This window comes from Drosophila gunungcola (genome assembly GCF_025200985.1).
Source record: "Drosophila gunungcola strain Sukarami chromosome 2R unlocalized genomic scaffold, Dgunungcola_SK_2 000011F, whole genome shotgun sequence".
NCBI classification, from domain to species: domain Eukaryota; kingdom Metazoa; phylum Arthropoda; class Insecta; order Diptera; family Drosophilidae; genus Drosophila; species Drosophila gunungcola.
Genome location: NW_026453169.1, coordinates 53557 through 79388, shown reverse-complemented (window position 1 = coordinate 79388; position 25832 = coordinate 53557). Strand labels below are relative to the sequence as shown.

Here is a 25832-nt window from a genome sequence, read left to right as displayed (position 1 = left end):
TTCACAAAAAGCTTCCAGTTTTGTTCAAATTTGTTATTCAAAAAACAATCACTTGGCATTATAACTAACTGTTTTTGATAGTCTGTACAGCGTTAAGATTGTGTTTGTTAAATGGAATATTATGTTATGTTATTTTATACTTGTACTTATGCTGCAAGGCTGCTGTTCCATCGTTAACAAACTTTAAAAAAGGGTATATTTTATCCGTAATTTTGTTTATTCTTGATCAGTAACATCAGCAGATTTTGATCTGGTCATTTCTTTCTGCAGGCCCTCACGTCGAGATCTGAAAAAATAGTTATTTATAATGAGTTCATATATTCTATAAGTGGTTTTTTTTTCCAAAATTTATAATAGAAAAAATTAATACCGTAAGCCACCCTCAGTTTTCAAGTGATTTACCAAATGTGACAGGGAGGGTAGGCAGCTCTAGGCAATCAGTCCAGTAAAGTAATTTGTAAGCTTTGTTTTTGTTATGGGGTATATATTGAAAATATTGTACATTTTTTCATGCACTTGGCTATCTTGGGTTTCATTCCCTTCGTTGCCAGGTTTTACTCTGCTGAGAGAAGAACTTTGTAGGCGTGATAGGGTGTTATTGATTTGGTTTACAGGAAAAGCAAGGGAGTGGGTGAAGTGTGGATAAGCGTTGTTGTGAATTTATTTGCTAATGAAATACCATTTATGGCCTCGTCTGTTTGCCGTCTCATTTTCCCTCTCCGCTGTTGCTGTTTTCTTTTAGATTGTGTTTGTATGAGCGCAGGTGAGCAGGTCTTTTACATTGCTCCAGGAAAAAGATAGCATGGAGACAGGTCGGAAGGACAGCAGAAAAACATATTTATTATTTTTCTTTGCAAGACGAAAAGATTTTATTGCATTTTTGCTTTATTTTATAAAAGAATTTAGCAGTGGAAGGAATCTGAGTACAAAAGCATTGTTTTAAGCGAAGGTTGACATTTCATGCTGCTTTAAAAATATTTGTAAATTCCTTGAATTAAAAGGTTATGAGATTTCCATTTTGCACGTGCCTTTAGATGTTTTCACATAATGGGATGAGTGTCAGGTTCTGGTATTTTTCAGGGTGAAACGGATTATTTTATTTGTCGCTCTTGACTTACATGCTACAAAATAATGTCAAATTAAGTAAAAACATCGTAAGGACGAGGCAAAACAAGCAATATAAAGCCCATCATTCCCTTTAAACGGATGCCCTCATAAAACATGCAATTAACTGTACATGAGGGAAAACAATGAACATTGGGTGGTATAAGTGGGGTGTAAGGGACTTGTTTGAGGTGGTTGGGAAGTGGATAAAGCATGAAACAAAATCGACAGCAAACCCTACAATATTGCGGAAATTGTTGGTTTGTAATTTGAATTTGCGCCATTTGCATTCAATGTGGCGCTCGCAAATGAGACACAATGAGTGTGTGTCCTGCGACCCAAGCACACAAAAACCATGCACTGAAAACGCAGTTTTATTCAAATTTCGATCTGGCCAACAAGTTTTTTCCGATAAGAAACTGCTGAAATTATTCATACCTTCGTGATTTAAAAGACTTCCTGACAATAAATAGTATATAACACTTCTTATCTAAAGTGCGATTATTTTAAGACTCTACAATAACATTATTTTATATGTAGTTTATATTTTATGACGTTCAATAAGCATTTTGAGGCTTTAAACAGGCTTGCATTAAACATTTTTATAACAACTTAATTAATCTTATGGGAGACGCTAGGCTTTCTCGTATGATTTTTAATAGTATGAAATGTTTATTATCAATAATTTTAATACATTATTTGTATTACAAATTTTTTTAAATCCGCTTAAATATAACTAATAATTTTAGTTTAGATATCACGCTTATTGTTGATAAATAACTTGCTTCGTATACTAATTTATTTGATTACATTTAAATACAGTTTTTAATTGTTTACGTACTTTTATTTTATTATTTTCAGAAATCGGAGATTAAAGAAATAACGATCAGGTATGTCAAAATATTTATTAATTTATCCGGAAATCTTCTATCAATTTTCCAACCAACGATTTTTGAAAGATGCTAATATCCTTTGAATAGTTGAGGTAAAACTCTCTCCCTGCCATTTAATTTTGCGAATCCCTTAATTTCTTTGAGTGCTCATTTGTGGATGAGTTGGTGTGCGTTTATTAGCTTTTGTAACGGTCCCCGGACGCCTTTGGGTTCTGACACGCAACCAGCAGCGATGCGCGGCGTCTCCAAACAGAAAGCGGATGTCGTCGGCAATATTTTCTTGGCAAGTTTTCCACCCGCTCCTCCTGAGCAAGCCATGCCTGCCTAGTCCCCCCTTTTCAATCCTCCGCTAGTTGAAACTTGTAGCAAAGTTGTGTTGTATCTTCAAGTCAATGAGCTTTTTTTATATGCGTATGTATGGGGCTGGTGGGGGAGCAGATGAAGTTTGTTTACCGTGTTTGTGAGAAAATAAAGTTGCTCGACTTTTGCTTTCCCGATTCCCGGCCAAAAGTGTATTAAGTCTGTGGTATATGAGTGGGCCAGAAGGAGATGTCTTGGGCTTGGTAGGCATATAGTATGTATAGCTGCTTCCCCACTGCGCTCCGTCTTTCAGCTTTAGTCACTTTAAGAGGATTTTGCTATAAGTAGCTAAAAGTTATGTTAACGATTCTATATGTGTGTGTGTGTGTGTGTAAGTTTTGGGTGATGATGATCTAAAAGTTACGGGTATTTCGGTTTGCGACTTGCACACAAAAAGTTTGTCACCCGTTAAAAAGGGAGGGGCACATCAACTTTATAATTAATACTTGCACTTGCTCCGCGATTTTTTAATCTTGTGTTGACCCCAACACAACACAAGTTGAGTTCGCCCCGATATTGCCTCACTACCATTTAGAATTTACATAAGCAGACACTTTATTAATTAAAATAATTCTACCCTAATACTCTGGAGCAATTTAATTTTCTTAAGTTACTTCAAGAGCGAACTTCTTTTTATGCGAAAGCAATACAAGGTGTCTTTTGACTCTTTTGTGTGTTATTCAACGTTGTTAATAATGTGGGAAAATTTTTTGAAAAAGTCTTAGAACTGTTTAGCTTTTGAACGAAGACACATCCTTTCTTCATTAAGACCGCAATCCGGACGTGAACTCACACAATTTCATGTTTTATTACCTATCCCAATGATGACCGCACTGTGAGGCTTCGCTTTCATATAAATTTGGAACTTTCCAAACGGCAATAAATTTAAGTGAACATAAATATTGAAGATGGAAAGCTCTGTGTGGGTATAAACCTTTTTCGTTTAAGGAACTAACCTTTAAAAAGCAGGCACTAGGAGATGAAAATTTACCCATGCCAATGGCGTGCAGTTAATGAGCGTTGCCTTCATTGTACACCCACCACCCATCGACACTTTTCCCTTCCGCTCTGTGGTTTTTCTGAGGCGTAGAACGCGTGCATTTAATATGTTCAGTTAGTGAAATGAGCCAAATTAATAGTGCACGTGTTGTAAAGCCCAAGGAAAAGAGATTGAGGGGGCAAGGATATACATATGTACTTGTGTGGTACTTAAAGTTACCAAAAACATCAAAACAGATCCCCGCTTAAAGCTGTATGAAGGAAAACTACTTACTTCAATGTACCACTGTTTGTGCCCGATATAGTTCAACTACGCTCTTCTGTTTCTGACAGGAATGATGATTGACTGTACATGTTCTTTGACATGTTTCTTTTGTTTCGTTTCGATTCGATGTTTGTATTCAGAACCACAAAATTCCATAAAGTATGATAATATTTGCCTAAGAGTGACGGTATACACTCAAAGTTTACACATGAAAATGTAGTGTCAATTGTGCATTGCGGTTTGGAACCCTGTGTCTCAAACCTTTACATTTAGCATAGTGTGGTTTTGCTGCTAAAAACGAAGAAATTTGGGGAAACGAAAAATACCTCGCAATTTGCTTTGCTGCCGAAAATGTAGGATGTTGGAGAAACACATAACTTCACAGAACAACCCTTTTGCTATACTGGATTATAATCGAATAAGTTCAATAAATTACATATAAGAGTAAACGAAAATCCACCTAGTCACTAACCTAAAGCCTTACTTTTGGGTGGTAACCAACTTGTGCTTTCTTTATACAGAAATGATTAACAGTCTTAGATAAGATATTTGATGACACCGCTGCCCATTAAAGGAATTGTCCACATGAGAAATGGAATTACGTTCATGATTTATGAATTACAGTGGTTTCCTTTAGTGCGGTTTCTCTTGTCCAATTCGAGTTTGTTTTTTTGTGCGTCGTATTTAGTCAGTGCCGCACAATGTGTTACTCTGTGTGTATCTGTTTGACTTCTACAAGTTATGGTTTGCTTAGAAAAGTTTGTCAATTTAGCTTCTATGCGTTTGGTCACTGCCAACCAAGACTGGAATAATTAGGAAACCAAGTTAAGTAAGCGGGGCTGAAAATTGTACAAATATTCTGCATTTTTCTTCTCATAAATCGATTTGATGTAAATGATCATGTTTCTCTCTATTTTAAAACTAATTTAGTTTAATTACTGTCATATATATGTATTTACTTACAATAGTTAAATTAAATAACTAAGTTAAGTTAATAAGTTAATAAGTTAAGTTAAATAACTTTAACAAAATAAATGTTTCTCTTCATTTCCATAACATGACTTTTCCACAAACTTGACCAAACTAGACATAAGCGCTTCCGTAAAATGTTGAACTTTAAAACCCTTAAGAAACTTAACTTTATGGAAAGCTTAAACTAAAACTTTATATTCGCAGATTGTTTGAGCTGTTCAAACTAATTTTAGGCTTTAGGACCTCTGCTTTAACTGAAATTTGAAGTTTTGGTAGTTTGTGACAAAGAATTTCAAGTCAAATTCAAGCTCTCTGACTTTTGACAGCACATCATTTTAGTTTTATTGTCATTTTGATGTTTGAGCACTCGGAACACAATTGACGCCGAAACAGAAACAAATTTCGGGAAGTACAGTTTTAAAAATTGTTAATCGCATTTAAAAACCCACACCAATCAAGAATGGGGAACGTGATAGCGTCTACCGCAGGCGTTGACTCCTCCCGCGTTTCCGCCGGAATGCGCTTGCCGGAGGTGCCCCCCGCCCCCTCGTCCGGAATGCCGACTCAGCTGGTGGAGGCGTTAGAAGCGGAGGCTCGCAAGAAGGAGTTGAGCAATCCCGGAACGGTCGAGGAGCTGCACAGTCGCTGTCGCGACATTCAGGCCAATACCTTTGAAGGCGCTAAGATCATGTTGAGCAAGGGCTTGAGCAACAACTTTCAAGTGACACACACCATCAACATGAATTCGTCGGCGCCAAGTGGCTATCGTTTCGGAGCCACATATGTGGGAACTAAGCAGTACGGTCCGAATGAGGCCTTTCCGGTTCTCCTGGCTGAGATCGATCCTAAGGGCAACCTTAATGCAAATGTGATCCATCAGTTGACATCTCGGCTGCGGTGCAAGTTCGCCTCTCAGTTCCAGGACTCGAAATTGGTGGCCACCCAGCTGACAGGAGACTATCGCGGCCGAGACTACACAGTGTCTCTGACGATGGGCAACCCGGGCATCCTGAAGGGCTCCGGAGTGATTGTATGCCAGTACTTGCAGGCAGTCACCCAGAGGTTGGCCCTCGGCTCGGAGTTGGCCTACCAGTACGGACCGAATGTTCCCGGCCGCCAAGTGGCGGTGCTGTCGGCGGTCGGACGGTATGCCGTCGGTGATTCCGTGTGGTCATGCAACTTGGGTCCTGGTGGCTTCCATCTCAGCTACTACCAGAAGGCCAGTGATCAGCTGCAGATTGGAGTCGAGGTGGAGACAAATCTGCGCCTGCAAGAGTCCACGGCCACATTGGGCTACCAGGTGGATGTCCCGAAGGCAGATCTGGTGTTCCGCGGCAGTGTCGATTCCAATTGGCACATTGCCGGTGTCCTCGAGAAACGTCTACAGCCGATGCCGTTTTCGTTGGCCATCAGCGGTCGCATGAATCACCTGGAGAACAGCTTTCGACTGGGCTGCGGTCTAATGATCGGATGAGTTGAATTGATTCAATTAAAGACTTCTTATCAAACAAGATATCAATTGCTATTAAACGGTCGGATTTTTTGTTCTTTTGCAAAAGGGGAAATATTGATAGGCACGATAATTACAAGAAAATGGATCAAGTGTGTCTGAATCATCAAGTCAAGAAACGAAAAGATAAAGTACCAAGACTAAGCTAGTCAAAAACTGCCGAATCCTCCTTTGCTTTCCACAGTGTTCGGATTCGAAATTTTAAATTGAAATATATATAATCAAGTCGTATCAAACTTACTGTTGTTTTATGATTGGCGAAACCTTATACAAATTTCGAAGGTTTCCAAATGTTATATTTCAAAACAAAAATGTTAATAACTAACTCTTCAAGCGAAAAAATTAGGACTGTAGGCTAATTATTTATTTTTAATACAACCATACAACCATAATAAGGACTATGGAGAGCCATTACCTTAAAAGTATATAATACAATGAAAAACATTCCAATTATTTTCCCTTGGATATTGACTGCAAATCTATTTTGCGAATAAACATGATACATCTGAATGTGTGCATGAATAAATTCATTTCCGGTTCGACCTTGCTTCCGCTTTGGCAAAAAAAAAAAAACAAACACATTGAAGTCCTGCAAAATTTATTGAGAGTCAAAATCAAGAACGACCTCTGATACTATCGAAAGGGCCCCTACTCTTGGCACGCCATCAAGGCACAAGGGAGATGGTTTTAATGGATGAATTGTAGGTCACATTACCCAAACCGCGTCCTTTTAGTGACGCCACCATCAAGGTCAATGCAAAATGGCGTTGCTGCCCAAATACAAAGCGCCAAATGGTGTGTGCATCGCATAGCATTCCACCCATTCCATTACGCTATGCAAAAAGTTCGAGTTTAAGTGCAATGCGGGATTTGCCGAGCTCAAGAACAAAAGTGCACAATGCTTCAACCATTTTTGATTTTGATTGCAAAACTTGCACATGGATTGGACGACTATAAATCCTGTCAATCCTAACAGCCGAAAAATAAATTTATATATATAAATAAATATAATATATTTTGATTTGATATTTTTATATTTATATTTATTTATATTTATATATCTTACTTATTTTGTATTTATATAAACCGACATTTTAACAAAATCATTGAAGCTTAAACGGATAATCAGCACTTAAAAAAAAAATATCTAATTTGAAGTTTGTTGAATATATTAAGTTTTTTTTAGTTAAAAACTAAGTTTAAATTGTTTTATATAAACAACCCAGCACTATAACTATTAATTATTATTTCATATTCATTGTATTATTCATCACCCTTTTAATCTATTTAAAAATACCTTTTCAAAAGTGTAAAGGTCGATATAACTACAATACTTGTAGTTTTTTTTTCCAGCCAATCGGTTAAGCTTTTGTTTGCTCTCTTTGTCGACAATTGCGCTTGATATTTAACTAACAGCCTAAAGGATATACAAAATTAAATGCTCAGATTGTGACACGACAGATATGCTACATGCTCTCACTTTGAGGTTAATTAAAACTATTCGTTATGTTTCGAAATACGTCGGCGAGGCTGAAGTTCATTGGGGTGTTAAAGCTGTCAATGATTACCTTTCAACCACAAACCATACCTTACAAAATGACAGAATGTGAGTAGTGGAATTGAATGGAAGGGAAACCGAGATGGGAAAAGTGTCTGCGATGGGAGTCTAGCACCGTGCATACTTTCCATCCCCCGATATATATTTGCTTGCCTTTTGCGTGTCCTCCATCAGCCAGCCTTGAGCTGTCTACTCTCTATTTCAGTCCAAATTGTGTATCCTTGGCATCATCAATTAAGATGTGCATAGCCAGGAAAACAAATTCACCCCCCATATAGGCATATCCTTCGGGGCGTTTTGTTTGCTTCACCTATTTGAGATCTATAACATAAGCATAAACAGCTAATAAACACTTTGAAGTTATAACGAAAAGTTGGAAAACATAATGCAGGTACACTTATTTAAAACGTTGTTCTTAATTAGCTCTAATGAGTTAGAGTTCTAATGACCGATTATTGTTATACATATTATTGTAAGAGCCATTTTTACAAGAATGACTTAAAACAAGAAAAGAAGCAAAGTTAGGCAAGCCGAAGTTTATATGCCCATGCAGCTATTGCAAACAATTTTTTATATTATTTTTTGTTTATTTTTTATAATACTCTACTAATAGGGTCGGAAATGTCTCCTTTACTGCGTTGCAAACTTCTGACTGGAATTATAACACCCTCTGTAAGGATATAAAAATAGTTGCTTTATTGGATTAAATTGTATTAAGCTTTTCTCATTAACATTATTCTATTGATTATTCATCGAAGCTTCAGTATTATTGATCTTATTTAGGCAATTACAAGATTTTTGCCATTTGATTAATTGCATTCAATGATAAGTCAATAAATCGCAAAAGCCATAAGCGAAAGGTAAACAAATCCATTATAATTCATGAACATCTCATCTCGAAATTTGTTCAAACGGGTGGTGGTGAAGGGGGTGTTTGTGGTGGAAGTTCCAGCGTCCGCGACCTTCACACAGAAACAATTCCCAAATTGCAAATGGCAAACGAACAGCAGCATAAATAATAAAAACAAATGGCGGTAAAGTTGATGCCCAAGAACAGAAAAATGAGAGGATATAAATTGAAAAGAGTCAAAACCAACTGAGCGCAGATGTGAAGACGTTGATAAAAGACAAAAACAATCAAAAAAAGGCCATAAGAAAATAGCGAAATAAAAGAAATAAATGGTGGTAGAGTTCGGTCTAGCCTATTTCCACTACCTCTCTCTCTGCTCACTAGCTGAATTCAATAAACAATGAGTTCATAACAGATTTATGGTAACTAAGCTTAATTGGGCAAATTGATTTCGAGGTGCAAAATATCAAGAGGGCCTTGTACTGATCTCCTGTTACGTGTGTCAAGATATGACAAACGCTGTTGTAAATCATTGACCCCAATCAGGTGTTATATTATACCGGCGTTATGGGGTAGAAAAGGGATAAGTAGAATGGTGCACAAAGGTCAACCGCATTGGCTCTAATACACTTAAAAAAACAAGTTGTGTTTTTTAGAAATATTATTTCATTAACCCACATTTACCAAGAAAGAAAGTATCGCCAATAAAAAAACACGCTACTTAACACGTGATAAAGGTTTTTAAGCCATAATAACCGCAGTAAACATTTTTTTAAGATCTCAAAACTATAAGAGGGGATTTGTAATTGAGCATGCAGTTTTTTCTTTTACATTACGTATCATGTATCACACAAAAGTTTTAGGTTGTTTTTTTTATGTGTATCCCCCATATGGTTGAAATGAAAGACCTTTTTAACGATTCATCCAGCCAAGTGCAAGCCACCAGAATGCTTTTAGCCGACCTAGCATTTCATGATGTGGAGGTGCACAAAACGCGAAAACTCTCACCTCGCGTATAGGTGGGATGGCCGTTGAATGGGGCTCTGAAAGTCTGGATTTCTGTTGTCTTCCTTTTTGCCCTGCCTTTTGTTGCCAATTTCTCCCAATTTCCCCTGCTCTCTTCGGAAAGAGCCCGTTTAATAGAGCGTGAACAACAGTTCACTCGTTCATGCGGTTCTGATTTTAGTGTTGTGCGCTTGCCTGTCTCCACATCCGTCCCTCGATTTGGCATTCAGGTCGTTTATCGCTAATATTAGTACCTGTATTTTCAACGATTTCAATTTGGTTTCCATTTAACCCCGAAAATTGAACCATGCCATTCGCTCGCCCTCAACCAACTTTTCGCTCCGCAATCGCTTTTCTGTGCAATTTGCATGTGCACTATAAATTTTAACGAATTCATTTGTTTGTGAAACGTGTCCAGACAGACTGCAAAAAAAAGGGGCGTTGGTGGGCGGTCGTTGGTGGGCGGCTTGGGGCAGCGCAACATCATCAGGAGCAAAGAGGGGGAACAAAGAGGAGGAATAGCGCATAGCATTTGCGGCCAACAATTGTTCTTGCCGTTGTTGACACAATTGAGCGTTGTATTTATTAGGGTTTTTTTTCTATTTTTTTGACACCCACACTCTTCTCATTTTCCCATTTCTACTCGTTGTTTTGTTTATTTGTCACATTTTATTTTGTTTCTCGCATTTATTTGCGCTAAAAACTGGCATGTTTGCCACTAAAGCAGGGCAAAGAATATAAACATTTTTAGCATATGCTTGAACATATTCAAATTGTAGTCGTTTTTTTTCGGTTTAAATTCATGTGTGATTGAGATTTTATTGTTGTCATTTGGCGGGGCATAAGATGTTTCATTAATGTCTTTAGGAATGTGGAATTGATTATTTTTAGTTTATGGGCACCGAATTCTTTTGGTCCCACACTCAAAACTACATATTAAGGATACATTCTTTTTACTTAGTAGATATTTTTATATAGATTTTAAAAACTAGAAAATGTTGTATTTAGATTTGACAGTTAATTTTCGTGTGTTCTTTATCTTTAAGAGAAAAGTCACTAAATTACTCGCAAAACTTTCCTGAATTTTCATATCAAACGTTTCTTCGTACTTATTTTTCCACTTTATTGGCGTGCCACTTCTCTCTGCAGCCATTATAAGCACCTTAGAACTCAGTTAAGCAGAAGTGAAGCGCCAAGGGAAACAAAAAGGGTTGGAAGAACTCTTTTGTGGGGAAAACAATTTTCAATTTGACCTTCAGCCCCAAGTCAAGCAAACAAAAATGGAAAAGCGAATGTATGTGCAACACAAATAGGATTTGGCTGAACTGGTTTCTATTCCGTTATGAGCAAAATTGACTAAGGAAAAAAGAAAGACAAAGTTGCGGACTATAAAACGGATCGAAATGAGTCAGAGTTTCGAAAAAACTTTTTAATTTGAATTACAAAATAGGAAAATTAGTCTGACCCCACCTAAGAAATCAGATATCAGATGTTTGCTGCCTTCAATACGATATTATTTTATACAAAATAAAAGTTTTTTATTTCAGTGGTTAGCCGAACAGATTGAATTCCTCGTAAAATATTTTGGCTAAAAAACGGTTCATTTATTAAACCGAATTAGAAAGACACGGCTTATAAAATCACTCAAAAATAGACAAAACTTATGGCGACCGAGTTGTAGTTCAATTGTTAAGCATATTATAATCGACGTACCGCAAATAATCAATTTAGTCTTATCGCAGATTAATAAAGTGGATCAGCTCTCAATAATATTAAGTGCAATTTGTAATACTGGTACTAGTATACCTTAGCTAGCACTTGAAAAGAAAGTTTTTTTTATCTATAACAAAAGTTGCAATATTAATGTAATATAACTATACCAATTCAACAGATGAAAGCACTTCATCCGCAAGAAGGTAGATCGTAAAAAAAAAAGTTTTTCTCTATGGAGCAGACAAAATGAAAAAATAAAAACGCACCAGCAATAACAACCAAAGCCAAAAACTGTTGATAAAAGAAAAAATAAAAACAGGCACACACACTCGAACCAACCAGCGAACATTGAAAAGTTGACTAGTCAACGTAGCATTTCAATGCATTGAAGAGAAGATAGTACGTGGCATGTTTGCCCGTTGTTGGACTCGAAATGCAGCAAAAATAAATCAAACAAAGAGCTGAAAAAGAAGCAATAGCAACCACACAGCCAGTGGGGTAACACCAAAAACTAGAAAGGAATAGAAAAAACAAGAACTCTTTCAACTGCAGAACCTAAAGAGTGGTTTCCAAATGTATTACAAAAAGGCAGAACAAAAAAAAAAAACAGAAAATTCGATATTGTGTGGGAAAAACTTAAGAACTAACGATCACATCTATGACAATTTGTACAAGTTCAAGTACAATAACTACCAACTGACACTCGATGAAGTTTATGTTATAGAAATCACAAAATCTTTTATACGCTACCCATTGAACTAGTTTGCCTGATTTTTAACTTAATTTGAAGAACATTGTATTATGTATTTATGTTTGTAAACATCTGCTTTGATGTGTGTGCAATGTTTTATTAAATGAGTAGAGCATAAAGAGAACTGAGAATTCATAACTATGTAAAAATATGCAAATGAAGTGATTTTCTCGATTTATAGTTAGAAATACCACAGAACTCAACCTTTTTAAAGTTTAATTATTAATGAACGGCAAGAGAAGACTTGCCAAAAATCTTAATGAATATACAATTTGCGACTAAAAGAAACCATTTGGAAAATATAATCCAATTTATGACTCTGCTAGCTCCATAATTTCCCTCTTTCTCTCCCGTTAGCATTCCTCAGTTGCCATATATATTTATACACCATACATATTTATAACGTTTGCTTGCATTTCAGATTTTTGTTTTCCTTGACTCGTTTTTCGGCGTTTCCATCTCGTTTCCACATCTTTTCGCCAGTTTTCCGTCGGGTGGGTGGAACCGATTCGCTCTAGAAAACTAAGCTCATCGCGGGTGGCATTGATAACTTTTTTTGACTCAAGGGAAACCAAAGCTTGGTGGCGTTTTCCATTGGAGAGAACCAAAGGAAGAGTACGGCGCAAGGTAAATTTAGAACGTTTTAATGTAAACAAGTAGTGACGACGACGGTGGCGCAACGCCTTTAGCGTGTGGAAGAGTCGGGTAACTGAACTTGCTGCAACTAATTTATCTGGGCTTTCGAAATTTACAAAAACGTTTAGGTGACTCCTATTTCTCTTCCAACTTTAATTTTATCGTTTATTATTCACTCAAAATTTGTACTGCTTAAATTTGTCGAACGATGTTAAACCACGCGCATAGAACAGCCCCATGCTATCGAGAAAGGTCGGCCTAACCCTTTTGTAAACTCAGAAATACCCACACCCACTCAATCCGTTTTACTCGACGTCGGCAATTAAATTACACAAAAGCTTGGTTGAGTTTAACGAAAGGAAAACCATTTCAAAAGCGAGGCAAGGATGGAAAAAAGAATTTCTCCGTATTTTCTGCAGTACAAATATACGTAAACCTAAGAAGCTTATGGCATTTTAATTTGCCTTGCCATAAGTGAAAAGACAAGAGTTTGCAAAAATAAATTATGTACTGTAAAATGTCTCTTTGCGAAGTTTAATAGGTTGTGAATAGGGTTCCCAACAATTGAAAGCAATTTCAAACCTTTAACGAAAAACTCTTTGGTTAAGAATAACCTAAACAAAAGCAAACGCTTTAGTCAAGAAGATTTTCAAATTTTACGATTAAATAGAATGGGTTTAGAAAAATTGTAAAACCAACTTGGTCTGCAACGTCGGAACATGCACATGTACGCACATAAAGTGCCGGAAACGATTCCAAGATTTGGCATTAAAATATATGTGACACTGTTGTTCTGTTTATTAACATATTGAGCTTAAAGTGTTAATACCTTAGTTTCACTATATACACTCTTAATATGGTTAATAAACATATATTTTATTATGGTGCGGATAAAGAAGGATATTTTCAGAGGTAACTGAGATCAATTCCCAGCAATTAATCCGCTTTTTGTGCCAACAGAAAACACTCCGTCATCATGTATAAGACTGCTGCCAGTTCTCCATCGAACCTAAAACGGCATTTCATTGGGCGCGGGCTTAGTCATAAACAAATTATAAGTTGTGACACAGTGAGTTCCATCGCCTCCTCTTTTTATTCTTCTGATTAATTGTAATTTGTATACTCTTTTAGAGTGTTCAGATTTTTGTTGTGAGTCTTTAAAAAAAAAAAACATTTTGTCTATTAGTGTTAATTTAAAGGTAATGGTTATGCCAAGTTTATAGTTTTAAATTGTCATTAAGAGTAAATAAAAATGGGCCCGACAAAGTTATTTTGCTTCCTCTGTTTTGTCATGGTCATTTTCATAATTTCATAGGCGCCTGTGCTGCTTCAGTTACCCCCCCCTTTTACCCTCTCTTTTTTTCCACTCATTTTCATTAATTTGTCATTGTAATTTTATTCGCCATTTCTTCGGATTTTCCCCTACAGTCTTGTACATAAATCAGCGTTCAGTGAGACGCTCATAATCAGTCAATGGCCTTGCAAAATTATGCAGCCTTCTGCCTGACCAACCTCCTTATTTATTTTGCTTTCGTTACTGCATTTAATTTTGTTTTATTGCTGTTACAAGCAAGTTCCGTATTTCGCCTTTTGTGCTTTTTCCTCTTGGCCTTTAACATAATTGATTATCTGGCCTCTGACTAGACTTCAATTCCTGCACCTCTAACTGACTTCGTCGCTTTGATTACCATTATCATTGTCGTCATTATCAGCAATTTGGCTACAATCTCCTCCTCTTATTCTCTTTTTACCTGTTTTCAGGGCTTTCTTCAATTCGATTTGAACTTTTAGAGATTCTGCCTGCCATCAACTGTATTTGACAAAGACTGTAATTTTACTTGCTCTACAAACTATGGAAAAACTTTGTCCAAAGCAAAATAAAATGGGTAGAGTAAAGAACACGAATAAGAAGTGGAACCATATCGAAGTAGAGTTAGTGGGAAAATTTAGAGCAGGGGGGTGGGCGAATTACTTTTCCACTGAACTCAACCGAGAACAACTGACAAAAACTGACAAAGTGCAGTCGGAAAAATAGTAACCCTCCCTCTCTAGCTTTTACTCCATCTTATTTTTACTTTATGTTAGTACCAGACTTGTTTTCGTTAAATTATTTGCAATTTCTGTAACTAATTTTGGGCAAATGTGTCGATTTAAATTGTGAAAAATATCAGTTCGTGTAGTCTGAGAATGAAAACCAAACCACCGTAGCAACATAGAAAAGGTTCTCTGGAAAAAGCAGAGAATTGTGGGTTGTGGAATTGCAATCACACACAGCCGAACACTCGACATATTAAGGCACCTGTGCCATATGACAGATGCCTTTGACTGCCTTGCGGGTGAGGCATCTGCTGGAGACAATTACGCGGGCGAAGGCGGGTTGAGGGGAGCCAAGTCGATGGGAAATGGTGCCAAAGGAAGTGGATAAGCAGTTCTTGGTGCCGACATGTTGACAACCGTGCTAGAGTGTCAGGGGGAAAGGATACCATGACATTTCAAAGAATTGCCATCTCGAAGGAATCCGGAAAAAGAGAAAAACGAATGAAGCGGAAACTGCGGTGAGCAATGTGCTGATATCGAACGGCATTAAGCTCGAACGGGTGAAGCCTGCAAAAGTTTATTAAGGATTTCGTAAAAAATTCCTCTTAACTGAAGTTTGGTCAATAGTTCAGAAACTTTATTGGAAGTAATGGGATTTTATTTTATACAAGCAATGGATTAAAATTTATAAAAAAGTCTATTCCTGGTCTTTTCATTGAAAAATCAAACAGTATTTTTTTTGAACCCACAATAGTGTTTTACTCATTCAATATTTTTACCTCAAACTACCAGCTCAACAAAATATTGAACTTTTACAAGTCTTTTCAATGTCAAAAATTTCATGTCGAGGAAGCTGGTGTATATATTGTGTTAAGGTCAGGCGTAATGGTAGCATTTTATTCTAAAACTCTATAAGGAACTGACATAAATACAACAATTTAAAAAATAACTTATATTTTGTCAGCAGCTCCGTTAGCGAGTTCGTTTTCGCCTCACATTTTCCCGTTTCATTTGTTTAAATATTTATTTATGTCCCTGTGTTGTTTTTGCATGTATTGAGCTTTAAATATTCATATTATTACCGATCATTACCTGCAGCACAATGTGTGCACCTTATATGCCATGCGAATACTTCTCTCCACCTCTTGTTTGGACTCATAAATATTTAAAGGTTAACCATATGGTGGAAAAGCGTACTTACGCTTTTCGTTATTATCGTCGTTCTATGCAAATCCTCATAAAGCTATGACATTCAATTAGTCTTTTCCTTCGAATTTTCCATTTGTCTCTGTCTCACTCACTCAGTGAAGAACTAGCAGTTCATGTCTCTTTCTAGCACCTAAATAGGTGTTAAGCTGAGCTTCATAATGACGTACATTACATATGCAAGGCGAGCTTTTGAATCCGCCCCTTCCCCGCCCTTTTGAGGCCTGGAGGCGAAAAATGTTTTGCTATTTGTTTTTGCTCATGTTTAATGCTCACCTGACGACATTACAGAGAGAAAATGCGATTACAAATTTTATAAATTATAATAAATAACAGGTGAATGCAAATAAAAGGATTTTCAGGTTTAAGTTTTGGTTTTTATAAGTTTATTTCATCTACAATTAAGAGGTTTTGAATAATAATTCGCATTAATATTATACACATTTTCTCTTAGTGTAGCTCAGTTCTGTCACTCACACACACAAACGTGTCGTATCTGTGTCTTTATTTAGCGTTGAATTTGTTGCACACCCAGAGGACTCAATTTGCCATTTAAAACACCTGTGCCACGTAAAGCATTTGTTTATCCCCGCAGTCCTAGTTGTCATTGTTGTCGTTGTTATTTGTTTTGCTCCTAGCAACGCTTTCAATCTGGGCGATGGGTGGTTGAAATAGCTTCAACTTTTCCTCACCATCTTTAAACACTTTCGGGCAAAAGTTGAGAGAGTGCTTTCCTCTTAAAGAAACCTGGCCGAATTGACTAATTTTGTTTACATGCAAATCACATTTCCAAACAACTAAAAACAGCAGCGGCAACAACTTTTCTCCATTAAATTGTGTACAAAAATTAAGAAAATTGACAATTTCCGACGTCCAGAGCGCAAAAAGCAGTTCAAGGAAAATAATACAAATTGAAACTTGATGGCGCTCCACCTTTAAGAGGGTCCTGCGCAATTGTTTTGACTGCCTCGCGCCGCTTTTCCGCTTTCCTCCTCTCCATCGCTCGGTGTTCCAGTTTTCCGGCTCGACCCTCGAGGGGCGGAGGTAGGGAGTAACCTTTTGGCACGGCAACAACGTGCCGCATATTTAAATTTTAATTAAAATTTTCTCAGGGCCTGCCGCACCGCCCACTTTTGGCTCTCTCGTGTTTTTTTTTAGTCCTTCCGGCAAGCTATACGCGTTGTGTTCCCATTTCGCATTCGCGCGCCTAAAAATATGCAAATAAAAAATTGCCTTTGTGCGCGAGCCTCGTCGGAGGAAAAAGGAGCCAAAGGGACATAGAGCATGGGGGGTTGCGAATCCTGCTCTGATTTCTGATAACCTTTTTGTCGAGAGTTTCGTGACGTCCCGAGGGAAAAATGAAAGCTACGAGCTTGTGGCTCTGCAACAAGCAGAAATTAATTATATCTTGCTGACGCGACAACAGAGCTATCTAAAACTTAGAATTCGATCGTTAAATCGACCTATAACAAATTGTTTTTAGAGGGTGGCCAGCCACTCTATTAGATATCCAACATACTGACAGGGAATCTCAGAGTTGTGGCTTACTCGACAGTTTTATTATTTTATATAACGATATAAGCTGCATTTGAATTTTGTATCGTAGTACACATTCTTTATTTCTCACAACATTCAGTCATTTTTTCATTACTTATCTACCGAAGTTTATCTGTCGAACAGCAGGTATGCATTCAAGGGTTGTTTTCAACAACTTAGGTTGACATGCTGCAACGATGTGAGGGAAATTGATATGGCAGTTGCTGCAGTCCTCGTTTTCCTACACCGCTCTTGGCCTTTTTCCCACTGCAAGTGCAAAAGAAACTTATTCCCTTTTGCAATTCGTTACGTTTCTTCTGTAACTTGTTCTTCCCCCCGTCACCCTTTTACTCTTCGAAATCTGTTTTCGACTGGTGGAATTTTTTGGTTAACTTTAAAGGGGGCATAAGGGGAGAGGGAGGGGGAGGGGGAGGGTGTTCTTGTTCTTGTGTCTGTCCTGGTTGTTAGTTGCAATCCACAAAACCGCCAAAACGAACGAGGTAAGGACCTAACTGGGGTAAGAGGAGAGCTTCGAGAGAAGCCTCTCAGTTCCAGCCACAATTTGCCATGTAAATATTAATGCCGGGCTAGACACGGCCACAAGAAGGCGGGGGAGTGGGGGGTGGGTAGAGATGAGGACGGAATCGGGGTATATAGCTTCGTCTGCACTCCATTTTTCAAAGCTCGTTTGTGTCGTTAGCTGGCTGGCTGGGTTTCGGGCTGCTTTTGACTCTTTCTCTGCTGGTCTCCTCCAGCTTCAGCTCCCATCCTGTTTTGGTCTATGCAAATAATGAATGCAAAATGCTGTTCAAGTGTTGAAAATCAGCTAGCACAGTGTACTCCCTTTCATTTTATTGAGATGCTGTAAAAATGCAGGATTAATTTTTACCAATTTATCTTTCTACTCTTTTCAGGCATTAACAAAAAGGAGTGGATACCGAGAGGAGCTCAGTTCGTGAACAATTTACATAAACCTACACACCAAAATGGATCATTTCAACAAAATATTTAACAGTGAAAGTGAAAATGGTTGAAATATCAAAAAAAAAATATCAAAATAAATAAATGTACTCGTTATCCCAACGAATGCAATTTCAAGTGCTGCATAAAGTTAAACATATTTTTGCATTGATGGACATTCGAGCGTTATCAAATAAAAACACAAAGGAGCAAGGCTCTCAGAGAAAAGTCATAAAGTGTTCTGTTCAAGTGAAATTAAATACCTTTTATGATAAAATAAAAGGGATTTCAGAGCAAATCGATTAAGTGAAAATCCAAATAAAATATTCGAAAAGTGGTATTTAAGTGATAGTTGAAAAGTGGGCTTGCACAAAACAGAATTGATAAAGTAAGAGCTTGGAGCTCACCAGTAGAATTTAATAATTAGGGTTAAGCTATGCCAAGTCGCCACTAGAGAAATATGGATAAGCGGCTCAGCGACAGTCCCGGAGATTGTCGCGTAACCAGATCCAGCATGACGCCCACCCTGCGCCTGGATCAGAGTCCCAGGCAGGAGCCTCATTCCGCACAGCCCGAGACGGGCCCAACAACAACACCAGCAGCAGTAGCAGCCGCACCTGGGAAGTCCAAGTCCCCCACTCCGCTGCCCGGCAAATCGCAGGCGGCACAGCATCACCAGTTTCGGGCTCCGCAGCAGCAGCAGGGCCCCAAGAACCGGAACAAGGCGTGGGGCAAGCGGCAGCACAAGGCCGGCGGGAAGCACAATGCCAGCGCCTGTGTCGGTGCCAGTAGCGCCCAGACGCAGTCCACCGGCTCCTCCGCCCCAGCCACGCCCCTGCTGCCCACGACAGCGGCGGCGGCAGCCCACAAGGCCGATCTCGAGAACATCCAGAATATTCAGAACAAGAATCAGAATGCCGGCAGTGGCAACAACCATCACGGCACCACCGGAACCGCCCATCACGGCGGCGGCGGTGGCGGCGGGGGAGCCCATCATGCCGGCGCGGGTGGAGGTGGACACCATCACCATCATAACACGCGTCTGGCGCAGAACGCAGCCGCTGGTGGAGCTGGCGGAGGAAGCACTATGCAGCTCTACAAGAAGATGCTGCCACACAGGTGAGTAATCTACTAATGCGGTATAGAAAATTGCAGAGGGGTTATCAAAATCATTGAAAGCATCGCCAGGAAATTTCTTTTACCAAATTCCGGGAGAATATTACATTTCCGGAAAGCCATCCTTATTTTGATAAAGGTTTTAAAGCAAACGAAGTAAAATTGCTTCTCAGTTACTCAGAAATATTTCCGTTTGATTTGGAATGATTCGAAATTTGTACCTAAAAGATTTCCCCGATAGAAATTTTATATATTTATATGTTTAATTACTATCGACTGTTACAAAATATTTAAAATCGAACTTTTGAAAGTAACTAGCATTTAAACATTTACTAGCGTTTAAAACCCGAATATATTCTGATCGCATATTTATTTTGAAATGTTTTACCTGAGTAACGAGTATCTTATAGTCGTAGCACTCGACTTTAGCGTTCCTTCTTGTGTTTTACTGGAATTTAAAAATAACAGCAATTTAACTTAATGACAAATCTTATCAAAACATTGAGATATTAGTTTAAATAAATCTTTTTTGGGTTTTGTAAAATTTAAGATTTTTTTTTATATCTTTTACTACAACGAATCCCTTAGAATTTTCTATGTATAATATTTCACTACAACCTTAAAAAATCGGACCATGTTTTAAAAAACGAAAATAAAGTAGCTAAAAATGTTTTTAGTTTCATGTTAAGCCTTAAACATGTTTAAGTCAAATCATTTTGTTTAACTCTTTTTCAGGGGCCACCATCCCCATGTGCTGTGTGCCGGGAACAACGCGAACCATACGTGCTGCCTGGGCACCGGCTGTAACGGTGGCTCATCCGGTGGAGCGGGCGTGGCGGGGGGCGCAGGCGGCGTGGCGGGAGGAGCGTCCTGCAAGGACGTGCAAAGCAGCAAGGACACCAGCTCGCTGAGTGGCAACAGCAGCATCGCGGGCAGCGTGGGAGCGAACAATGCGGTGCACTATTGCTGCGGTCGCTCCAAGTTTTTTCTATCGGAGAAGCGGCTGCGCAAGGAGGTGATTGTGCCACCCACCAAGTTTCTGCTGGGCGGCAACATCTCCGATCCGCTCAACCTCAATTCGCTGCAGAACGAGAACACGTCAAATGCCTCGTCCAGCAACAATACGCCGGCGACCACGCCCCGTCAGTCGCCCATCACGACGCCCCCGAAGGTGGAGGTGATCATACCGCCCAACATCCATGATCCGCTGCACCTGCTGGATCCCGTTGATTCGATGGAGTACGAGAAGCAGCTGACGTCGCCGATGAAGCGGGGAGGGGGCGGCGGCGGCGGGGGAATGCTGCACCACCGGCAGCACCATCATCGCACGCGAAAGAATCGAAAGCGTCGGCGCTTCGATTCCAACAACACTTCGCATGCGGGCGATGAAGCAGGGGGCGGCGGGGTTGGCGAACTACCCGACGAACCGCCGCTGCCCACGGCCACCTCTTCGCTGGCGGCGTCACCCGTTGCCGCGCCGCCCGCCATCGTCGGCAGCGGCGGCAGTTTGCTGCTGAGCGAATCGGCTGCGCCGGCCACGGGCGAAACGGCGGAAATGGGCCACCACCAGCAGGCGCATGTGCGCTCTCCGCAGTCGGCGGCGACGTCAATGGCCACCGCGGAGATGCCCACGCCGACGCCCACCGAGGCAGCGGCTGCGACGGCGGCAGAGGAGCAAGTAGAACAGGCGGCGTCAACGCCGGCAGCGACGTCATCACCGCAGCGGCAGCAACATGTGGCCGCTGCTGCCGCCGCCGTGGACGAAGCTATCCCCATCCCACCTGCCGCCTCTGCTGCTGAGCCGCCGGCTGATGCGATGCTGCTCAGTTGCTCGGCCACGTCGTCGGCCACACAGGCGGTGGCGTCGACGCTGGCAGAGCGGCGGGCGCAGGCCAGCCGGGACTTGCGACTGGATTTGTCGAGCACGTGCTACGGCGTCGGCGGCACGGGTCTGAGCTTCGGCGGCAGCAGCGCAGCCAGCGTGGCCAGCGGCGGCGGGGGAGGAGGTGGTGGCGGTGGCAGGAAGAGAAAAATCAGCGAGAGCAACAATTCGCAAAAGAGCAAGGTGAGTACGAGTGGAATGTGGTGGAATCGAAACTGGTTCCAAGTGGGCAGGCAAACATGTTAGAGATAGAGAGACCGAGTTTACAGAGAGCAGCGGGGTGGCTGCGGTTTGGTCGCAAGTCAATCGCTGCTTTTGTTTTGATTGCTTTTGGCAGTTTCCCGTTTTTCCCATTTCGGTGTTTTGGCTTTGCCAATTTATTTTTGTGTTTACACCGGATAAGCGAGTGAATATATCTATGCATATACTTGGAAGTGCCCGGCCAAACCCTCAAACTTCTGGTATCACTTACTTAATTTTAATATGAATTTTAATATTCATATTCATAAATATTCATATTCAGGGTAAAAAGATGTAGGTAGTTTACAGTCTTCATTCCAAAGGTCAACTCTTCATAACTCAAATACTCTTTAAGTCCAACTTGTATGGATACCCTATCCAAGGGTATTAATTTACACTAGCATTAATGGATTAGGTAACTTAAGTATAAAAATTCTTGATTTGCCTTAACAGGTGATTAGGAATCCCTTTGGATTTAATATTTTACTATCACAAGGTATTTTATATTCTGCCAATTCAACCGTCTTAGTTTTTTCTCGTTTTTTATCGGTTTGGGGTTAGAAAGTCATGGGCCATTGTACGAAAGAGTCCTTAAGGCAGGAACAATCCCAGCACGATTTAATATTAATGACATTACTTCTCTCACAACCAACCGTCACTCAAACCAGTTTTGTCTACTTTCCTCCATTTTCACAGAAATTCCATCGACACGATGCCATGGACAAAATCGTCAGTCCGGTGGTTCCGCAACCAGGCGCCTGGAAGCGGCCACCGCGCATCCTGCAGCCCAGCGGAGCCAGGAAGCCCAACTCACGCCGTTCGACGTCCTTCAGCGAATCGGAGTTGCTAAGTCCCGTCGAGGAGCTGCCGCCCAAGCAGCTGCCCCTCATCGAAGGTGAGTTCGCTAGATCGTTCACTGATCATTAGATTCCGACTTAATGCAAAATTCTTGATTTTACAGTGGAAATACCCCGCGATGACACGCCCGATTTGCCGGAACACGGACTGGGCAGTCCGTTGAGCACCACTTCGGCGGCCACCTCGCACACGGCTGGCGAACAGGATTCCCTTGCCGGGGTGGACACCAGCATGACGGATGCCAGCATGGCGTCCGTGGGCACGGCCTTGGCACCAGTGACCAGCAGTCTAATGCTAGAGCCAGCGCTGATTCCGCCACTTAAAGTGATGCCCAAGTTCCGGGCCGATGGGCTGAAGTACCGGTACGGAAACTTTGATCGATACGTCGACTTTCGACAGTTGAACGAGTTTCGGGATGTGCGGCTGCAGGTCTTCCAGCGCCATGTGGAACTGTTCCAGAACAAGGACATCCTGGACATTGGCTGCAACGTTGGCCACATGACCATTACCGTGGGCAGGCATCTGGCGCCGAAGACCATTGTTGGCATTGACATCGATCGAGAGCTGGTTGCCCGGGCGCGGCGAAATCTGTCGATCTTTGTGCGCATACCCAAGGAGGAGAAGCTGCCGGAGATCAAGGTGGAACCAATGTTGGAGGTGAAGTCGGAGTCAACGCCTCTGGAGAAGACGGAACCAGTGGACGAAGAAGAGGCTTCCGGATCGGCACATAAGAAAACGAGACGCGGAAAGAAGCGGCGAAAGGTGCAACAAGCTCTCCACCACAACCATCAACACCATCACCACCACCATCACCATCATCATCATGATCTGGAGCAGCTGCAGCAGCAGCAGAAGCTGGACGCTCTGCTTGTCAAGCCGCACGAATTCTTCCCCATCTCGTTTCCGCTTACCTACGGGGGAATTCCCCATCTGCCACCATCGAACAAATCACCCAACATGTTCGGCAACAAGAATCAGTTCCCGGCGAACGTCTTCTTCAGACACACCAACTATGTGCTCAAGGACGAGTCGTTAATGGCCAACGATTCGCAGCAATACGATCTCATACTGTGTCTCTCGGTCACCAAGTGGATCCATCTCAATTTTGGGGATAACGGCTTGAAGATGGCCTTCAAGCGGATGTTCAACCAGCTGCGTCCAGGTGGGAAGCTAATACTCGAAGCCCAAAACTGGGCCAGCTATAAGAAAAAGAAGAATCTGACGGTGAGTGTTTGAAACTTAAATTTAGAATTGCCCAAATATAATGATTTTCTTACACTCTTAATTCCTAATAATAATGCAAACAATGTTTTTCTACCATTGCAGCCGGAGATCTACAACAACTACAAGCAGATCGAGTTCTTTCCCAACAAGTTTCATGAGTACTTGCTCAGCTCGGAGGTGGGATTCAGCCACAGCTATACTCTCGGTGTGCCCCGGCACATGAACAAGGGCTTCTGCCGACCCATTCAGGTTAGTACTGACATGACTGAAGTTGAACTCCAAAACCATAGCTAACGATTGCCACTTCTGTTTATTTCCCCCCCCCCCCCTCAATATAGCTGTATGCGAAGGGAGACTATACGCCGAATCATGTGCGTTGGAGCGATGCGTATTATCCGCAGACACCGTACGAGGCATATCGCGGCATCTACGCCACCCTTCCGGCCCATCGGATGGGCGGCGGCGGGAGCAGCGCCGGCGGTAGCCATAGTGGGCATGCTCACATGCTGCATCTGAGCAGCTCCAGTCGGTCGCAGAACTACGATACGCCGCACTACGCGGGCAGCGCCTCGGGCTCGGCCAGTTGCCGGCAGACGCCGATGTACCAGCCCACATACAATCCCTTGGAGACGGACTCGTACCAGCCCAGCTACGACATGGAGTATCTCAACCACATGTACGTGTTCGCCTCGCCGCTCTACCAGACCGTCTGGTCGCCGCCGGCTTCGCATCGCAAGAGCAGCTCGCACACGCCGGTATTCGGGAGTGTGCGCGAAGCGGAACTGGACGGCGATGGCAGCGGTGGCGGGGGCAGTGGCGGCGGCAGCTACCATCGGCATGTCTATCCGCCCAATGACGACACCTGCTCGCCCAATGCCAATGCCTGCAATGCGTTCAACTCGATTCGCGATGCGGACGCGGATGACTCCAATCAGCCGCCCAGTGGAAGTCGACGGCATGTGTATGCCACCAATTGCGGGGAGAGCTCGTCGTCGCCGCAGGTTAATCATCACGAGGCAGCCGGCGAGTTTGTGGACGCCCTGATGGACGATGAGCAGAAGCCGCCAACAACTGGCGGAGGAGGGACTGGTGGCGGCGCAGCTTATTGTGATCTGTCGGATGCCTAGAATAGGGATGGTGGCTTAGACGGAAAAAATGTGTCAAAAAGAAAAAAAACGAAAAAATCGAAAAAGCTTAAGAAGACCGCAAAGGGTTTTCGAAAAGAAAAAAATTCAATGTAACCGTAAACGAGACGCTTATGATTTTCTATGGTATAATGTGCGTATATATTTTTATATATTGTAATTTAATGGAATGAATATATATACAAATATATACAGATTTATATATACAATTTGAACAGAGATGCATGTGTTTAGGTATATTGTAATCGTAATAGATAAGGCTAATCATTTTTGCTAAAAATGCTTTATAGTGAACACTTGATTTGATCCTGTTGGCAGTTCAATTGTAATCCTAGTTTTAAATCCACCATAAGCAATACAAACTAACACTAACACGCTCACACGTATATACATCCATATACAGGCACACCACACCCACCAACACTCACACATACAACATACAACAAGCTGTAGCTTTAAATGATATACTTAAATTGTGCTATAAAAATGTTTAGGAAACGTGAAAAAATCCCATGAAATTCAACTATTTTTGATTAACATTTTGGCAAAGCAAAAAATATTTAAATGCTGCAAGGGAATGTGAAAACAAAAATGAAATAAAGTGAACACAATGGCAAAGCAAAAAAAACATAATACATTATTATAATAAGCCGTTAGCAAAGGAGAGAGTATGCTTAACATTATTTACATTAGGTTCAAGCCAAGCCTATGGTTATAGCTAAGCAAGTGTAGCACTATATTTCAAGTTTGATCAACAGCAAGAACCGATCTTTAATCTTTTCCACATTCTATGGAGAAGCGAAACCCATGAGTTATATCTTTGCTATGTTTTTGAAACATTTTAATGGAATATTTTACTTTTTTCTGAGAAAATGAAAATTAATGTAGTCGAAAGAATTAAAAAAGATATCTATATATAGAAAATAAACAATATTATATTGCAAATTTGGCCATAAATGTTTTTTATTTTTGGGATTTAACATTTAAAACATATTGGGGGGTGTTTGAATAA

General features: G+C 40.7%; 2 protein-coding genes across 7 annotated transcripts in view; both read left to right on the top strand.

Annotated features, from left to right (window-relative positions):
* The window catches only part of LOC128255376 (7SK snRNA methylphosphate capping enzyme bin3), a 42130-nt gene extending 16365 nt beyond the window's left edge, over positions 1-25765 (top strand). For 2 of the 6 annotated variants that reach the window (XM_052984942.1, XM_052984941.1), the window contains 7 exons: positions 1966-1994; positions 18310-19474; positions 20207-21536; positions 22290-22488; positions 22555-23675; positions 23778-23924; positions 24014-25765. In XM_052984942.1, the coding sequence (XP_052840902.1) occupies positions 18816-19474; positions 20207-21536; positions 22290-22488; positions 22555-23675; positions 23778-23924; positions 24014-24802 (4245 nt within the window). In that variant the 5' untranslated portion in view covers positions 1966-1994; positions 18310-18815 and the 3' untranslated portion in view covers positions 24803-25765. Of the gene's footprint in view, positions 1-1965; positions 1995-12429; positions 12608-14953; positions 15172-18309; positions 19475-20206; positions 21537-22289; positions 22489-22554; positions 23676-23777; positions 23925-24013 lie in introns of those variants that run through there. The other 4 variants (XM_052984947.1, XM_052984943.1, XM_052984945.1 and 1 more) reach the window with 3 other exon arrangements.
* Positions 4899-6339, top strand: LOC128255384 (mitochondrial import receptor subunit TOM40 homolog 2). Its single transcript, XM_052984956.1, has one exon. It carries the CDS (start codon positions 5054-5056, stop codon positions 6065-6067), a length of 1014 nt encoding a protein of 337 aa, XP_052840916.1. The 5' UTR covers positions 4899-5053; the 3' UTR covers positions 6068-6339.
* Positions 25766-25832: the final 67 nt, after the last annotated feature.